Source organism: Genypterus blacodes, unplaced genomic scaffold (assembly GCF_046128005.1).
Source record: "Genypterus blacodes isolate CSIRO-AG114 ecotype Tasmania unplaced genomic scaffold, CSIRO-AGI_Gbla_v1 ptg000263l_1, whole genome shotgun sequence".
Classification (NCBI taxonomy): Eukaryota; Metazoa; Chordata; class Actinopteri; order Ophidiiformes; family Ophidiidae; genus Genypterus; species Genypterus blacodes.
Genome location: NW_027467055.1, coordinates 212,626 through 228,675, shown reverse-complemented (window position 1 = coordinate 228,675; position 16,050 = coordinate 212,626). Strand labels below are relative to the sequence as shown.

Genomic DNA, 16,050 nt, shown 5'->3' with positions numbered 1-16,050 from the left:
AGAGCTGAAATTGTTGGGAGTTTAATTTCTCACGACAAATCTTTTTAGGTGGGTAAACAGTTGGCTCCTGTGATGATTTGTTCAAGTACAGGCTGCTATTTGGTTAAGTTTAAAAGAAGCTCTTCATACAGGAAACAGAGGAACACATACTTCCCAAGATTAGGAACAGTTTTTATAAATATTTAATTATCATACAGCAAGTTTCCGTCCCACAAAAGTCATGATCGTACCACAAAGAGTCCATAAAGGAATATTACAAAAGTCGGAGGAAGGATTACAAAACGTTTGTCATAAATCACGTTATACATTTCCCTTGATGGTTCTTGTCAAAAGTATATTGTAAAAACTTGTACGGTAAATGTTATTTTACATTATTTTCTTTTAGTGTCAATGCCTCAGATGTACAGAGAGGCACAGAGAGAATTCACAAAGGACAACATACACAATGTAAACAGTCTTGCACAACATTAAAAACAGTTATTGCAGAAGAGAGCCAAAGTAGAACAGCTCAAACCCATAAATAAACACTAAACAAAAGTCAGTTTGTTCCCCCAAACTGTAAATGTTCCCCCTGTTACATATTTCACTCATCATCAGTTCCCATTATTTATTTATCGTAAACTCAAGCCATTTCACATTTGCCCGATTGATATATATATATATATATATTACATATTATAGATAGATTAATTTTATTTTTTATTTTTTGTGCATACGGAGGAAAAACCTTCTCAGTACCTTTCTTAAATATCAATAAAAACACTTTTTCCTTCCCTTCATCTGGAGTTTCCTTTGCGTCATTTGTGCGTAAGGGAATAAAAAAAAAGTCTTTCAGTTCAAGCCCTTTGTATCTGGGTAAAAGACATCAGAACGTCACACACTTCTTTGGAGTGACAGCAAACACATACTTCAGAATTTGAAGAGGTCGATAAAGTGCTGAGGAGAGACGGGCGTGAAGCAGGTGGCTGGATCCACGGCTGTGCAGGGATGACCGCCATCCTGGAACACAGCGAAGAAACAACATCATCGTTACAGGTACAACAGCATAGATACACACACTGTACACACACACACACGAACACACAGACAGACATATGATCTGGATGTATGCAGACAGCTCACACTTTCCTTCAGGCGCATGAAGTGATCAACACGAGGAATTAATGATCCTACAAAACCAAGCTGTTAAACGTTTACTACAGTTACAGCAGAAAGGGTAGCAGTGTGTGTTAAAAACTCCTCAAGCGAAATGTGATGAAACCATGCAAAGAAATGTAGAAGAAAAAACTCAATACGTAGGAAAAAAAAGTACACATGCGTAACAAGATTGGCATAACACAAGACAAACGGAGAGGCAAGATGGGAGAGAGAGTACCTTGAATAACCATGCCAGGTGGCGATCCTTAAGGAATTAGGGAGAAGGGGGACCGGGGAGAGAGAGGAGGATACAGGACATGAGTACGTAGGCAGAGGTTAAAAAGTATATAGGGACCCGGCCAAAAGGATAACAAGATTTTTAGGGTAGTAAATAATTGCAAGGGAAAGGAATGGGGAGGTTGGACGTTATGGTAACAACACTTGGACAACAAGCCTTCCCCAGAACTCAAAAGTCACCAGAGGATAAACAAAGCATTGGTTTGATTTAAGGGGAAGATACAGACATGGTTAAAAATGTTGGTACCGTCCCAATAAAACTAGTGCAACTTGTACTTGACTCTTCTGTACCGTATTCCTCTGTAATTCTACAACCCGTGTGGGAAATCTGTAGTTAGATTTCATTTACCTTCCAGAAGACGATGCTACAGTGTTTGCAGAAGTGCAGAGTGTCACTGTAGAACTCTTTCCTGGGGTAATGCTTCTGTAAGGTGAAGTACATCATCTTCCAGTCCACGTTGTCACTCTTGTTTAAAACCAAATTCTTGCAATACTGTGGCCACATAGACAAAGACACACACACACACACACACACACAACATAAACAAACAGGATTAGAGTCATTTACAACTTGAATACGGGGGACATTAATGTAATAACATAACAATTCTGAGTCTGTATGTGAGAGAGACTGAAGACTGTGGCAGCGCTGCACTCTAGTGGTCAGAAGGTGAATTACATCTAAAGGCAGCTCTCTCTCTCTCTCTCTTCTCTAATGTTCAAACCTCTCATGTTGTCTCACCGGTTTGTCTGAAAAGTGAAAGTGGCAGAGCTTCTTCCACAGCGTCTTGTTCTCGCTGAGGACTTGCAGAGTGGGCGTGGCCTGTCCCAGGTTGATGATGTCATAGGCGTCTGACAAGTTGTCGAAGATCTTGCTCTGCATGTTCAACGGCAAGTCGTTGAATGTCTTGGTGCTGGGTACCTGCTGAGGAAATCACAGCAACACACAGGGACAAGTGAAGAATGAAGCCAATGCAAATATGTCAATGTGCACTTCTCTCGCTCTCTCTTTCTCTCTCCCTCTCTCTCTCTCTCTCTCTCGCTACCTTGGGGATCTGAAGGTTGTTTAGCTGCTGCTGCCAGCTGTGAATGGTTTCTTGTCGACACACCCAGATGTTGGCGTTGCCCACCAGGACACAGTTGCCCATGTCCACAATCAGCCTGTGCAGCACCAAGCTCAGATCCCTCAGCAGGTCCTTAATCAGGCGTGGATTGTACTGGTCATCTAGGACTGGAGCACAAATAGAGCGTCGGCAAAACATCACCATGACAACCGTATATATAAGTAGTGTGTTTTCAGCGTAACATGACATAAGATCATTAAAAAGAACATCCTGTAAGTTTCTCTCTGTCTCAGGCCTCACACCTTTTCGTACAATCTTCTCCAGTGTGTTGAAGTAGTTCTTCTGAGCAGCTCCGCTCAAAGTAGGCAGCTGAGACTTGGCTATTAACTGGAAAAGCTGTGGGAGGGAGACAGGGGACAAAGGGACAGATATAGAGTGAACAGAGTGGCAGAGTAACTTTGTGGTGAGCATTTGTAATAAATCCGCAGCGGCTTTATTGCTCACTTTTGCAACGTATTCGAATCTTCTCATATCCTGAAGGTGGCTGGAAAAGTCGAGACGGTTGAGGGCCTCACCAAGCGTGCTGTAGCCGTTTCGCTGATGTTTGCGTTAATTATGACACACACACACACATACACACACACAATTTAATATGAGTATGAGTTGATCTTTAACAGTCACTTAATGCTTGTGAAATAGATCAAGCACTCACCTCTTTAGTGCTGTCTCTCTGCACAAAGACCCATTTATCCCTGTAAACAACTGGAGAAGAACAGAAACATGAGGTTTGCTGGCATAATAACAAAGTGTTCAATGCGTATACCTGTGCGATGGACAAGTCACACTCCCACAATGCATCTATTCCTAATAACCAGGGGTGTAAAACCAAGTCAAGCTAGGAAATGCACCAGAAATATTTAAATTCCATCACGACTCCTATTATTTTGATGCATTTAATTAAAGAAACTTTGCTGACTTTCCGAATAGGAGTAGGGAAACTTAATTATACACTTTTACTGGAGTACAACAAATCTGTATCCCAAAGTAGAAAGATTCAACTTTTTCAGAACAAACAACCTGTTGGGTCAAATATTACAACAGCTTGAACATGTCAGAGTTGTTGGTAACTCAGTTGACCTCAACACACAGCTCAACGACTTGCTTTGATTCAGCATATACACAACTACACACTACAGACTAGCCTTTAAATGGCCCAGAAGCAACACAAATAAGAGCTGTTTAGCTGACAACTGTTTTTCAAATTATCTTTTTCTGGATCTGATGTTGCAGCAGCGATTTCCATTGGCAAAGAAAACCTGGCCTCCTTCTACTTCTTATCTGTTTTATCTCATGTTAGCCTCTCTGTGACAATATTTGGATATTGTTTTCCTTCAGGCGTGTCTTTTTCCACCACATTGATGCCAACAAGTTTTCCATGTTCTAGCCACATTTCTAACAATTACCATGTTTTAGGGGGGATGAAATGGCTCATTACGAGTCTACTCCCCGCTTACTTACAGAGGGGGGGATGGATTGTCTGGAATCGAACCAAAAACAGGGTTGAGTCGTTTGGGCAATTTTCTATTGACACATAACTGTTGTTGACAGTTACTAAAATAAAAACCTTCACAATCCAGTTTTTAAGTTGATTGTGAACAGAACACACCCTAAAATAGACAATTCAAATAATGTGTGTGCAACTAGTGTGTCTGTTTGTAATCCTCATACTTCAGATGTCTCACACAGCCAGATGAATTATTATGCGTAACTCACACTGAGACTTGGTGGTGTTGTTGTAGAAGTCCTTTTTTCTCTTTGCAGAATTGAGATCACACACGTCTCCCACAAACAGGTTTTCTTTGCCGTCGTCGCAGAGCCTGTTTAGAACGACACACACGGGAGGAATCGATTAACGACGCATCCTGAAACTGCTTGCAGAATGTAAACATGAAAGGGTTAAGGGGTTAGAATGGACACTGAAGCTTCTGGAGACAACTCTGCTGCAGGTTTATGGAGCAAGTTGCGGAGGTTCTATCAGCTCCAGTGCGTCTGACACTGAAATCTTATCAGCCTATGTTGGCTCGTCAACACGCTACATGACATGATGGGGTCACGGGGAGTTTTTGTTGCTTAGCATATGTTAGAGATTAAAAGCTGTCAATTACACAATCTATCTGTCATTGTACTGGTAGCCACTGGAGAGGAGTAAATGTCCAAGCTGTGATTGTAACAATATTGTGGATAAGAAAGACATAAAGGGAGTCAAAAGTGGAATTCTATTAGATCATTATCTGAGCGAGGCTGCTCGGTCCAAAAGTGTGTGTTCTTATCAGAGATGAGCTGGACGATAGCCGCTAATATTCCAGCTGACCTCAACCTGACAAATGGTGACAATGGGAGCTAATACATGTTCAACTCTAACAGAGAAATGAAAATAAACACATTAAGTGTACAATTTATCCAGGTGGGTGACATTCAAGACCACACTCAAGATCCTCATCCTCCATATTCCCTCAAGAGATCTAAGCAGTAGTGATGGGTAAGTGTAGTATTCATGGGTGTGTGTTTGTGATGGACGGCAGTGACACAGAGTCTGTCGTTGCCTGAACTTAAGGTAATAATCCATCCAGTCTAACATTTACCCTCCTTTGATGTTCTTGGCCCTCACACAAACACTTTGTAGATAACCTGTGATCAAAGTTTGGCATCCTCCTCTTTCTTTCCAGAGGTTGCAGCTACAAAGCAAACTAAACACTGTCGCTTGTCCTTTGCCTTTTGTGATATTAACTGCTTGTGTAAGTCAAGAGAGAAGCAATGTAGATGTTGCAGATCATAATTCTCTTCCGCAAAGGTCAGCTACGAAAAGCAAACTGCCTAAAACTTCCCAACCAGTCTGATCTGGTCTTCAAATTATTTGGTGGCATTATTTTGATCACAGTAATAACCACTTACGCCTTACGATGTGATAATAGAACCTGTCACGCCTTTAAACTTTATTAGACTCCTGCTTTTGAAATCTCATCAAATTGATTGTTTAATCTTCTTTTCATTTCCACTGCACACATGCCAGATTTAGCCCCGACAAGCTCAGTAAGATCTCTCAATTGTGCGATCTGTATCAAATTATATGAGACTGTAAATAGAGAGGCGCTTTTTTTCAATGAGCTTTAAGGGAGAGATCAAAGGACTCGGCTGTTATTGACTGCCAGCGCATTAATAACCGCTTGGCTACAGCTCAGCGCATGACTGGCAGCACCACGGATACAAAATATTTACTGCTTCCAAATTGGAAAGCACTGATATGTTTTGAGTGTGACTTCTTTGAAACTATCTCTACTGAAATGGCTCTCGTGTAGATAAACTTCTTAGTGATGTGATGCTGCACATTTAGAGATGTTAAAGAGGATTTAAGGGTTTAGACATTCTTCTGAAAGAGAATGTCAAAGGTCATCAGGACTGCCTGATCTCACTTTTTTTTTTGACAGATTCCAAAAGAAAATGAAAAAACATTTAAGAGCCACAAGGTAATCTACAAACTTGAGGGTATAGCAACACTTGATGCTGTATCTATTTGCTCATTCTCACTGATTAAAGGCAGTGAGACAGCATCCAGAAATATTTGAAAAAAGTCTAATCTCCAAAATGTGGAGTCATGAGTCTTGTGATTACTTTTCAACACATAGACTAATTAGATCAAGAAACTTATTTGTGTTTTCTTCCAGCGAGAGAGAGACGGCTTTGGGGGTTGCGTGCACAAATGAGCTCGGAAACTGACGGACGGGATGCGTGAGCTCAACACTAATCCCCCTTGTCTCTCTCTATTTATTCAAGGCAAATTCTCCATGCACACACACACACACACACAAGCCAGTGCATGTCAGGAATGCGATAACCTTGCAATTCACAGGTTGCATGTTAAGCAGCAGCATCTACGGAGGGAATGCAAGAAGACACTGCAGCTGAAGCCTAATAGAAAAAGAACAATAGCCACCATCATGCTTCAGCAGCGTGTCAACATATTTGTCTGCTGTATGTACGATCTACTGTATGAAGTCATTGGCCTTTCTGAATGGGCCTTCATGTGGAGCAGAGCCGAATTGAAGAGATGATGTAATTGCTTATTGTCTAATGTCATGTCAGTGTTTGTCTTTGTGCTGGCAGGCTCATGTGGTACTGTGAGGTACTGTTGGTTGATCAGTAGCTTATGCTGAGCGACATCACTCACTGGTACTGAGATTCAGCTACGAAACATAACAATAACACCGATAAACAAATTCATAAATCAACCACATTCTTGGTACCTGTAGTCATCATGATGTTATTTTTTGTGTAAAAAGACATTCAGACACTATCACACACAGACTTCACCAGCTAGTATGAGCCAAGTACAAAGAACGATACTCCCTTGGTATATGTCAAAATAGTATGTGTTTCCTGTAGATAACAAGGCTCTCCTGCTAGGCTGCCAACGAGGGAACATGCAGCACAGAGGAGACGGACTGAAATGACCAAAACTGTTTTTACGTCAGCCGCCCAACAAAAACTGGTGAGGGGTGACAGCATTACAAGGGAGCAGAGAAGGCATTATTAAATATGAGAACTAATTCAGAGTACTTGTAAGTATTCTGAAATACTGCCCAAGTAATGTATTTTGTTAAATTCTATTTGAAGATGAAGTCCTGCCTCATTGCCCAGGCGTTTGCAACATAACTTCAGAAAAGATATCCATTTTGTACAATCTATAGTTGTCCAAAAAACCTGAAATCAAGTTTTTTCAATGAAACACCTTGGCAACAACAGACTGCAATTATGGGATGCAAGTCACTTCAAAACTTACTTTCTCTCCTATGTCCCTGATAAGAGTCAAACAAATGGCTTTCTATCCCATGGTAATGAGTAATTAGCACAACTTGGTTTAGTATTCTGTCACTTTTTACTAAAGGCCAGGCAACTTCCTGCTCATACACACTTCCTTTTCCACTGGCCAACAAAACATTTCCACGTTATACTTGTGACACCATTTATACTTGTTTCAAAGACTGTAGCTTGTATGGAAAAATCACCAACCTACAGTCACCAGACTGTCAGACACGTCAAAATAACAACTAAGTGGTTTGCGTTCTTCTGTGGATGTAGGAAATTACTGACAACCAAGCCAGCACGCATTGAACTCAAGACTTACATCTACACTGTAACTACTAAGGGACAAAAATCAATGGATTTACAGGAGAAAAAAACACGAAAAACACTAAACAAAGTCTATTTCGAACACATTCAACGCAGTTATAATTAATTTACATGTTGCAGGAACCTTTTTAGCAATACAGCAGTGTAGCTACACACTGTAATTTGATTTCCAGTGCTCACATTACAATAAAAGGCCATAAATGTGATGTCAAGTCATGTGATTACTTTCCTCTTGCAGTAATGTAATCTAATTACAATTTTAGAAGGGGAATTAGAGGTGACAAACGTAAACATGATGCCCTTACTCTTCAAAGTCTATGCCTCTGTAGTCTTCCAGCTGTTGTCCATAGAAGACGATCCTCTTCCAGCCATGCTCTGTCTTTGCCCAGGTCCATCCTGGCGACCTCCAGTCTTTACCCAAGAAAGGCATCCTTTATCTCGGGAATACACACCTAGAGGGTCATCACATGTAGTTCAATTTGTAGCTCACATCGACAGGTCAAAAACAGGTTAATTGTTGCTTCATTGCGTCATCGTGCTAATTCCAGTTGTTAATGAAATGCAATATATAAAATCGAACTGTTTTAATTACACAGGTGCAGCCAAACATGACGCATGAAGCTGAAACAACACGATAGATTTTGGCATTGGCGAGAGCCGTGATTAAAAGGAAAATAAAGGTGTCATTAAAGGCAACACATCAAATCATGACAAAACAAAAAATGAAAGCTCAGCTATGGTAGAATAAACAGTTTACCCCCACAAATCGACTGAACAAACCTTTATTTGTGAGCGACTCTATTGTATGGCGTATATCTCTGCTTGTGTCTCTTCTCTCCTCTGCACTGCTGGACGTATTGACGGAAGTAAACACAGAGCTCACAGCGAGATATGACCCCGCCCATAATACTCTCTGATTGGTCAAAACGCCAGCAATCGCATTGTTGCTACCCAGTATCGAGGCGCTGATAAGTCACCACTGTTGTCAATCAATGTCCTTAGTTTTTCTCTCCCTGTGTTTTGTTCAGCCATTCTCCTACACGTGACAAAGGTCTGCGCACATGTACTTGTGTTTTGATTTTGAGATGGGGGATGGGATGGACACGACGGAGCAGTTTAACGATTAAGACGCAGTTAATAATATTTGTAACACAGATGAAATCGAGTAGTTATACACCGATCAATCACCATCTTATTTTGTACCACCCAGAAGCTTCAGGTTCTCAAATTATTGCTCATATTTTATCTAGGTCACCGATTTACTCCTGTGGGAATTTACAGTACTACACATGATTTATTGTTACCATATTTGCTTTTGTGTTGGTATATGTAATACAATTGTTTCCACACTCTATAACTGAAACCATTTTGAGAGCAGATGCAAAAAACAATAGAATTGCAAAACAAACATTTGTCTTTTTTCTTTTCTTTCTTTCTTTCTTTCTTCTTCATCCCATCATGTTTACATGGTTCTTGCTGCACACTGTTGTCAATTTGAATAGTTGAAAATAACTGAATTTGCATTGCTGTTTTGACCACATTTTATTTGTTAGTTGGGGCCAAATTGTACTTATTACTAAAATGATTACCAACATCATATGTGTGTTATATTGTTATACTTTGTTTCAGGTATATCTAATGTAATAGCGGTTCATAAAACTCAAGTTATGGACAAATGTAGCAATGAATAATAACTCGTAGCTCTGTTGTTTCATAATAAATCAAACAAATTCATATCAAGCACCCAGACATGTTGGTAAGTAGTGATAGTTCCCCACGGCATTGTTGTGCTTTATTCCATTGTTGTCATTGTTTTGCTGTGATTGGCCTGATGACAGAGTTGTCTGGGTTATGTTTAGGTTCAGTTTAGCTGTGAGATACTGCCCTCCCTAGGGCCAATACAGTAATTTCACACATAATACTCACTGTAGCACATATTTAGGTCTTTTTTTCCATCTCCTCTTGTCCTCATTTGCTGTTCTTTCAATCACCACAAAACAATAAACAAGTTGTTTAACATTTTGATCATGACCAAGTTGTAAGGCCACAGTCTAGGTAATTATTTACAAAAGTGAAGACAAGGGCAGCAGCAGAAATGGAGACTGTTTCACAACATATAGTGAAATAGCTACTAACACCTTCCTCCAAGAGAGAAGACACTCAAAAACTATCAACCCTGTACATTTTTAACAAACCCTTAAAAACGTATACTACTATTACACTGTGAAGTGCATGAAAATTTTAATGAAAAGTCACATTATATCAAAATCACATTATATTGTAGACGTAAGATACACATCTTTAGCATTGTGGACAAATACAGAATGAAGTAAGATAATATTGAACAGCATTTTAGTACAGACATTTTATGAATATGAATTTCTTACAGAACTAACTCTAAATCCATGCAGTAAACTGACAGAGAAGACAGGACACAACTCGTCTGGAGTATATCAGTGAGGCTTGTGAAAGCGTGACCAGCATGTTTACAACATTTTAGTACAACTGAGTTATGTGTGTATAGATACAAAAATGGTAACTCGCAGTGTGTGTGTGAGAGAGAAAAAGAGAGAGAGCAAGAGAGAGAGAAGGTGAGAGAGAACTCACTTTCATGAATTGATTCAATAATCTTCTATCCCTTCCTTTCATCTCACTCATGTTACAGCCTCTGAGCTTTGATCGGGATGTTACTGCACAGTAACTTGGCTAAAAGGGAAAAGAGAGAGAAAGTGAACAGACAAAGCAGAGAATGGGAGCAAAGTGGAGATACAGTTACAATGGGTCACTGGACTTAAGCCTATCAGATTATCAGGAACATTCCTCTGACACAGAACTCAAGGGCCAACTGATTCCTCACTTTTTGTTAAAGTATTGAATTCCAGAGCTCTTTTTTTGTCAGGGTCCAGTTATGCATGACTAAAGTAGTGATTTTACCTGGTTAATTATTGTTCAATACACACGCTCCACCTCAATGACACAAAGGGAGCACTAGATCCCCTTGAGGCAGAAATGCAGAAATACCTAATGTTCTAATTTGAGCTCTACATTCTGTGGGACAGCACTGGACACATTAGCCACATTCAATCTTCAAAGTGTTATGTCTTCAAGTAATAGTGGGAATATTACCTCTAAAGCTTATATACTGTAGCTGTAGTTTGTACACACAGGCTGATTTAGGCTCACACACACACACACACACACACACACCCACACACACACACACACACACACACACACACACACACACACACACACACACTAGTAACTGAATAATGAAGCCTAATCAGTGTTTCCCACAACCCAAGGCCACAAGTTACCTCTTGCTGTTTCCTCATAAAGACTGATCAGGCCAAACCACTGAACAGAGAAATGCATTGACATGTCCTCTCATTCTGTGTCTTGATGCGTGGATAATAACACAATAAGTGAAAGTTTTCCTTTATACACATTCAAAAACAATACATCGGCATACATGGAACATAGTTGATTCTCTCAGTCAAGGTCTCTTAGCTTTTTCCCACTTTCTTTAGCATTTTTGCAACTGTAAAGCCATTTAATAATCCTCGCATTGCGCTCAATAACCGACGTCCCCTGTCGCACCTTTTCCCGTAACTCATCTTCCATGAGTCCGTCACAGTCAGCACTGACGCCGTCGTCCGATGTTGAGATGCTGACACTTAGCATGGTTTTCGCGATTTCGTCTGAGCGAGCCGAGAAATTCTCCTTCCCCAACGACTCAATGACTTCCCCATCCAGCCCGCAGTATTTGAAAAAAGCGTCAAAGTCTGCAAAGTTTTTGGAGTACCTGGAGCTGATGTCTGAGTGAGAGCGACTGACCCCTCTCCCACATCTCCTCTGCACCTCCACAACCCTTTTGGGCCCGGGTTTTTTCACAACACCGCCTGTCCCCGCTGTAGTTTCCATGTTGGGCTGGTCTGGTTGAACTGGTTGCTCAGATTGAGAATGAGCTGTATTAGAGATTAAGTCCTTTGCAGATTCCTCAGGTGTAGAACATTTTTCTGTGCCTCCAGTCTTACATTCCACATCTGTTGTCTCAACTAATGGGGAATTCTTTCGCACCCGCCCATGTGTCCTATTGTGTTTCCAGTGATTGGTTGACCCTTTCAGTAATTCACATTTCTGCCTGTAAAGTAGAATAGAGTCTGGTCGTTTTTTAGAACTTGACCGACGTCCCGCTTCATGTTTTTCTGGTGAGCACCTTTGTGCGTCGCTTGTAGCTACTGGTGAGTTCCTACCTGTGTCTTGCTTTCCACTACGGGTAGAACTCCAGTTGGACGACCCAGTGCTACTCACGGAGGCTGACCCTAGACTAATCACTGGCTCCTGAGTATGTACATGTTGACTCTTCACATATTTAGTTTTGCTTGCAGCGAGCCTCTCGACAGCACTCATACCTCCTTTTGTCTCACTTTCCAGTTCCATTTGTTTCCGAAGGTATTCAGGACCTTTCTCCAGTATTTTGGTGGTATCCACATCATTGATCGTCTCCATAATGTCCTGCGATATTATCCAAAGCTGTTCTTTCCGAGTAGAGGAGAATCCTTTCCCTTACTGTGTCTCCAAAGTTGAGGGTGTTAGAATTCCATTCAAGCCCGTTCTTTGCCTGAGCACGTATCACTACAGGAACATTCACCTTGTCTGTCCAAACACACATTGCATTACTCCACCCATCCTGTGTCAGACTAGTTCTAGCCAAACACAGGTCCGTTCAAAGTACACTTGATACCATCACAAGTGAGAACAGTGAAAGCTGACACTGCTGCTGGCTTTCTTTTCTCCTGCTGGAAATGTGGGTCTTGATCCTTTTTTGTGAGTAAAGAATAAAATCTTATATTGTCTCCTTTAAACAACACGTCTATCTTGTGTCACTCCTTGAATAACTTGGCGGTGAAACGGACTCATCGAATTGGCACGGTAGTTTACTACCATAGAAGTGTTTCGCAATAAATAACAACCCACCAGCTTATTCATCCTGAAATCATACACCATGGATATGATGTCTTTGGGGTGTGTCTCACACTCCCAAAGTATGCGTAATTATACTGTTTTTTTGTTTAAGCCACCAAAACAATATTTTCTAAAGAATAAGCAAGATCCATCTATCTTTTAGCACCTTTGGGTACATATTCACTTGTACATATTGTAACTGGAGCTGTCTCAGAGTGGGAGAGAGAGAAATGAACTTATATAAATAAATATAAGCAACATGAGTTCTGATCCAGAAGCAGCAGTCAATTCACACACCTTTGTGGACCCAGCCAGCATGACTAACCAAACAGGAGAGTAATTCTTCTTCTGGGGTCTCTGGGACCCACAGGGGTGCTTGTCTACTCACATGAACAGGTTTGATTGCATGAAGGGTTGATCCAGGCAGTGTTTACTGGGTTAATGGGTTAACGGTTATCATTGTGGAACTGAGATAATGTTACCCACCACACTGAGGCCATTCAAATGTCTCCAAGCGTGTTCGTACAATGCACACAGATTTCACAGGAAAAGGTTTACGAGTGTGGATCCGCTCACACAGCCGCTCAGCTCAGCAGGAAATATTGTGACTGCATTCACCTCTCACTCTGGAAGGGTGTGTTGAACAAACAGTCATAAACTGAAGTTACAGAAGAACCACAATCAAAGGAGTTATATACACATTTTCCATTTGAGACTCTTACAGCACCACATTCTGTATATTTGTAAAGCCCCATGTTAGTACATATACATTCACTCAGCTACTCAGCTTATCAGAAAAATCCATAATCCTGCTTTATGGAACAGCCAGAAGATGAACAGAAAAGGTTACTAAGTGAAAGATTCTTTGTGAAGGATATGATTACACACGTTTACAAGTCAGAACAAAGTTGAGGAAGTGGTACCTGTGCTGTTTTACAGGCAGGTTTAGTTTCAGGTAAGTGCTGCTCAGTTCCTCCTCTTCATTGCAGCTGTAAGGAGGACAAAGCATCAATCTGCGCCTGCTGGGTGAACTGTGTGAGGAAAGTAAAGAAGAAGAAGAAGATGACTTGCTGGGTCAAAGCTCAACTAGCTAACACGGCCATCCCTCAAGATTTGCATGTTCATGTTCATGTTTGGGTTAACATATGAGGGAGGAGACCAGCACAAGGATGTTTAAGATGAATGAATAAGAATTACACAATAAATCAATGTTTTCATATAACCAATGGAGAAAATAAATCAAAAAGCAAATCCAACTCCCGATGTTAGCGGGGAAGGGTTCTCTTCCCCTCTTCTTCAGTACTTGGAATTCAAATCGAACCCAAATTGTTTGACTGTTATCTCAACCATAAAGTGTAAATTTTCAATTATTTTTGTGTCACAGCTTTAGTCTGACTCCAGTCCAACACATCACCACAAATTTTTCCATTTATTTTGGAATTTAGGGCCAAAAGGCCTTGTTTACATCCGACATACCCTATTTTTGAGTTTAAAAATGGGGATTTTTTTTTTTTTAACTATTTGACATGAGCCGGAGTGGAATATGGCAGTTTAGTGAGGGTGCCGTTTTTGAATTTTTTGAATTTTCTGAATGAGAGCAAATACTAACACCTATTGTCCTCTGGGGTCAAATTGACCCCAAAATGGTTTGACTGTTATTTGAAGCATTAAGTATAAATTTTCAATTAATTTTGTGTTACACCTTTAGTCTAACTCCAGTCCAACCCATTACCACAAAAATTTCCCCTTAATTTTAAAATTTAGGGCCAATAGCGCTCGTTTACATAAAAGTAGGTAAATTAAGGCAGGGATTTGGGCTTCTGCCGCACCCAAAAAATGCACGTTTTTGGACCTGGCATTGCATGCTGTCCATACCTCCTGTTGTTGTGCCATTATTAAATAACCATTGCTTGACCACAAACATCAAACATACAAGATAAAAAATGTGTTGGAGAGCAGTAGGGGGTGACTTTTTGCCCCATTACATCACTTTGTGCTTCGGCACCATTTTGACCCCAGGAGCAAAGGAGTTAAAAATTCAATAAAACACCCAAAATTCAATCAAATGACTTCAAATTTCTTCTAATCACGAAGAGCATAGTATCAAACAACCCCTATAAAGACCAGACCATCAGACCATTTGATGAAAGAAAACACATTTTATCAACTTTTTAGTATTGTATGGTCCTTGGGGTCAATTTGACCCTGAGGACATTACGAGGGTTAAACTCTCGAACATCTGCATCCATGTTGAACCAAAATATATCTGATAAACCGCATTGTGAGAAACCAATTATAATCAGGTGTCTTGGCTGTATTGCTCTGTCATGGTGAGGACAGGCCAGTGTGAATTCAAAGCGCCCATACAGCGAGCGTCTTTGAGATCCGTAGTTCAACTGAAGACCAATTTATTGAAACCAATAAAAAGGGATCAAGGGGCGTCTTTAATGACTCCTCTCACATCTTTGGATTGGACACAGTTTTCAGTGTTTGTAGATAATTATCAAACCACAACAGTGCTTTGGTTGATTGCATTTAATCAGCTGTATATTTTCCTTTTATTGGTTTCCAAAAGATCTGGCTCATGAGTTCATTGACTTGTGTTTTATCCTTGTTTAACCTCGTCATAATAATGTCCCTTGTGTTAAAAATGAAAAGGCTTGAAACCTATTAAGTTTAAGGTGAAGTCGAAGGGAATTTGAGTTGGACACTTGTTGATGAATGACGTTTATGACGATTAAGATAATAATACTGTACATATTTCAGAGCGCTTTATTAAGTTATTTGACAGGTTACTTGTCTTTATAATGGACTCTAGTCTGTAAAATGGACAAAACAACACTGCCCCTGTGTTTCACATTTTAGTTGATCTTAGCTTAGCTTAGTTTATCACAAATGCTTCCTATCTAAATCTATCTGGAAATGTTTACACGTGTTATTAGGTTGAAAGATTCAACATGTAAAATCTGTTTCTTATGATTTCCAGGGAAGAGAGCGAGAGACGGTAGAAGGCGAGCAGATGGGTTCATCCAGCTGAGGAAACATGAGCATTGACGCCAGGTTTTATAAATGAATCACTTTCCCTAAGAGCCTTATCACCTTTTTCTTAATTCTTATATTAAGCTGCTACTTGGAAAAATATTTCCTCCTCTCTAATGTGACACTGTTTGCATCATCTCCTAATTGTATTTTTATTGAGTCATTCACTATAATTACCGTCCATCATTGAGACGTGAATGAAACTGGCAGACTCAATTAAAAATGGCCTGCAAATTATAAGATGAAATTGCTACAGGCATCTTTTGCTTGCAGTTAGTTGTTGAGTATTATGTAAAGTAACCAATAATGGGCGATTATGCATGCAGTGCTAATTGCCAGACTATAAGGTAACCTTCCT

General features: G+C 40.3%; 2 protein-coding genes across 4 annotated transcripts; both read right to left on the bottom strand.

Annotated features, from left to right (window-relative positions):
• Positions 1-165: 165 nt before the first annotated feature.
• fbxo25 (F-box protein 25) lies at positions 166-10,378 on the bottom strand. 3 transcript variants are annotated; one of them, XM_076171668.1, is made up of 11 exons: positions 10,293-10,378; positions 7,991-8,137; positions 4,272-4,375; positions 3,211-3,260; positions 3,003-3,095; positions 2,801-2,894; positions 2,481-2,665; positions 2,177-2,359; positions 1,784-1,927; positions 1,376-1,402; positions 166-999 (listed from the first exon to the last, which is right to left on the bottom strand). In XM_076171668.1, exons 2-11 carry the CDS (start codon positions 8,113-8,115, stop codon positions 910-912), a joined length of 1,095 nt encoding a protein of 364 aa, XP_076027783.1. In that variant the 5' UTR covers positions 8,116-8,137; positions 10,293-10,378; the 3' UTR covers positions 166-909. The 3 variants fall into 3 exon arrangements, with proteins under 3 accessions (XP_076027783.1, XP_076027782.1, XP_076027784.1); XM_076171667.1 differs by lacking the exon at positions 10,293-10,378 and adding an exon at positions 8,466-9,082; XM_076171669.1 differs by lacking the exons at positions 1,376-1,402; positions 10,293-10,378 and adding an exon at positions 8,466-9,079.
• On the bottom strand, positions 9,910-12,590 carry fam110c (family with sequence similarity 110 member C). The gene has a single exon (XM_076171670.1). It carries the CDS (start codon positions 12,195-12,197, stop codon positions 11,178-11,180), a length of 1,020 nt encoding a protein of 339 aa, XP_076027785.1. The 5' UTR covers positions 12,198-12,590; the 3' UTR covers positions 9,910-11,177.
• Between the last annotated feature and the right edge of the window lie 3,460 nt (positions 12,591-16,050).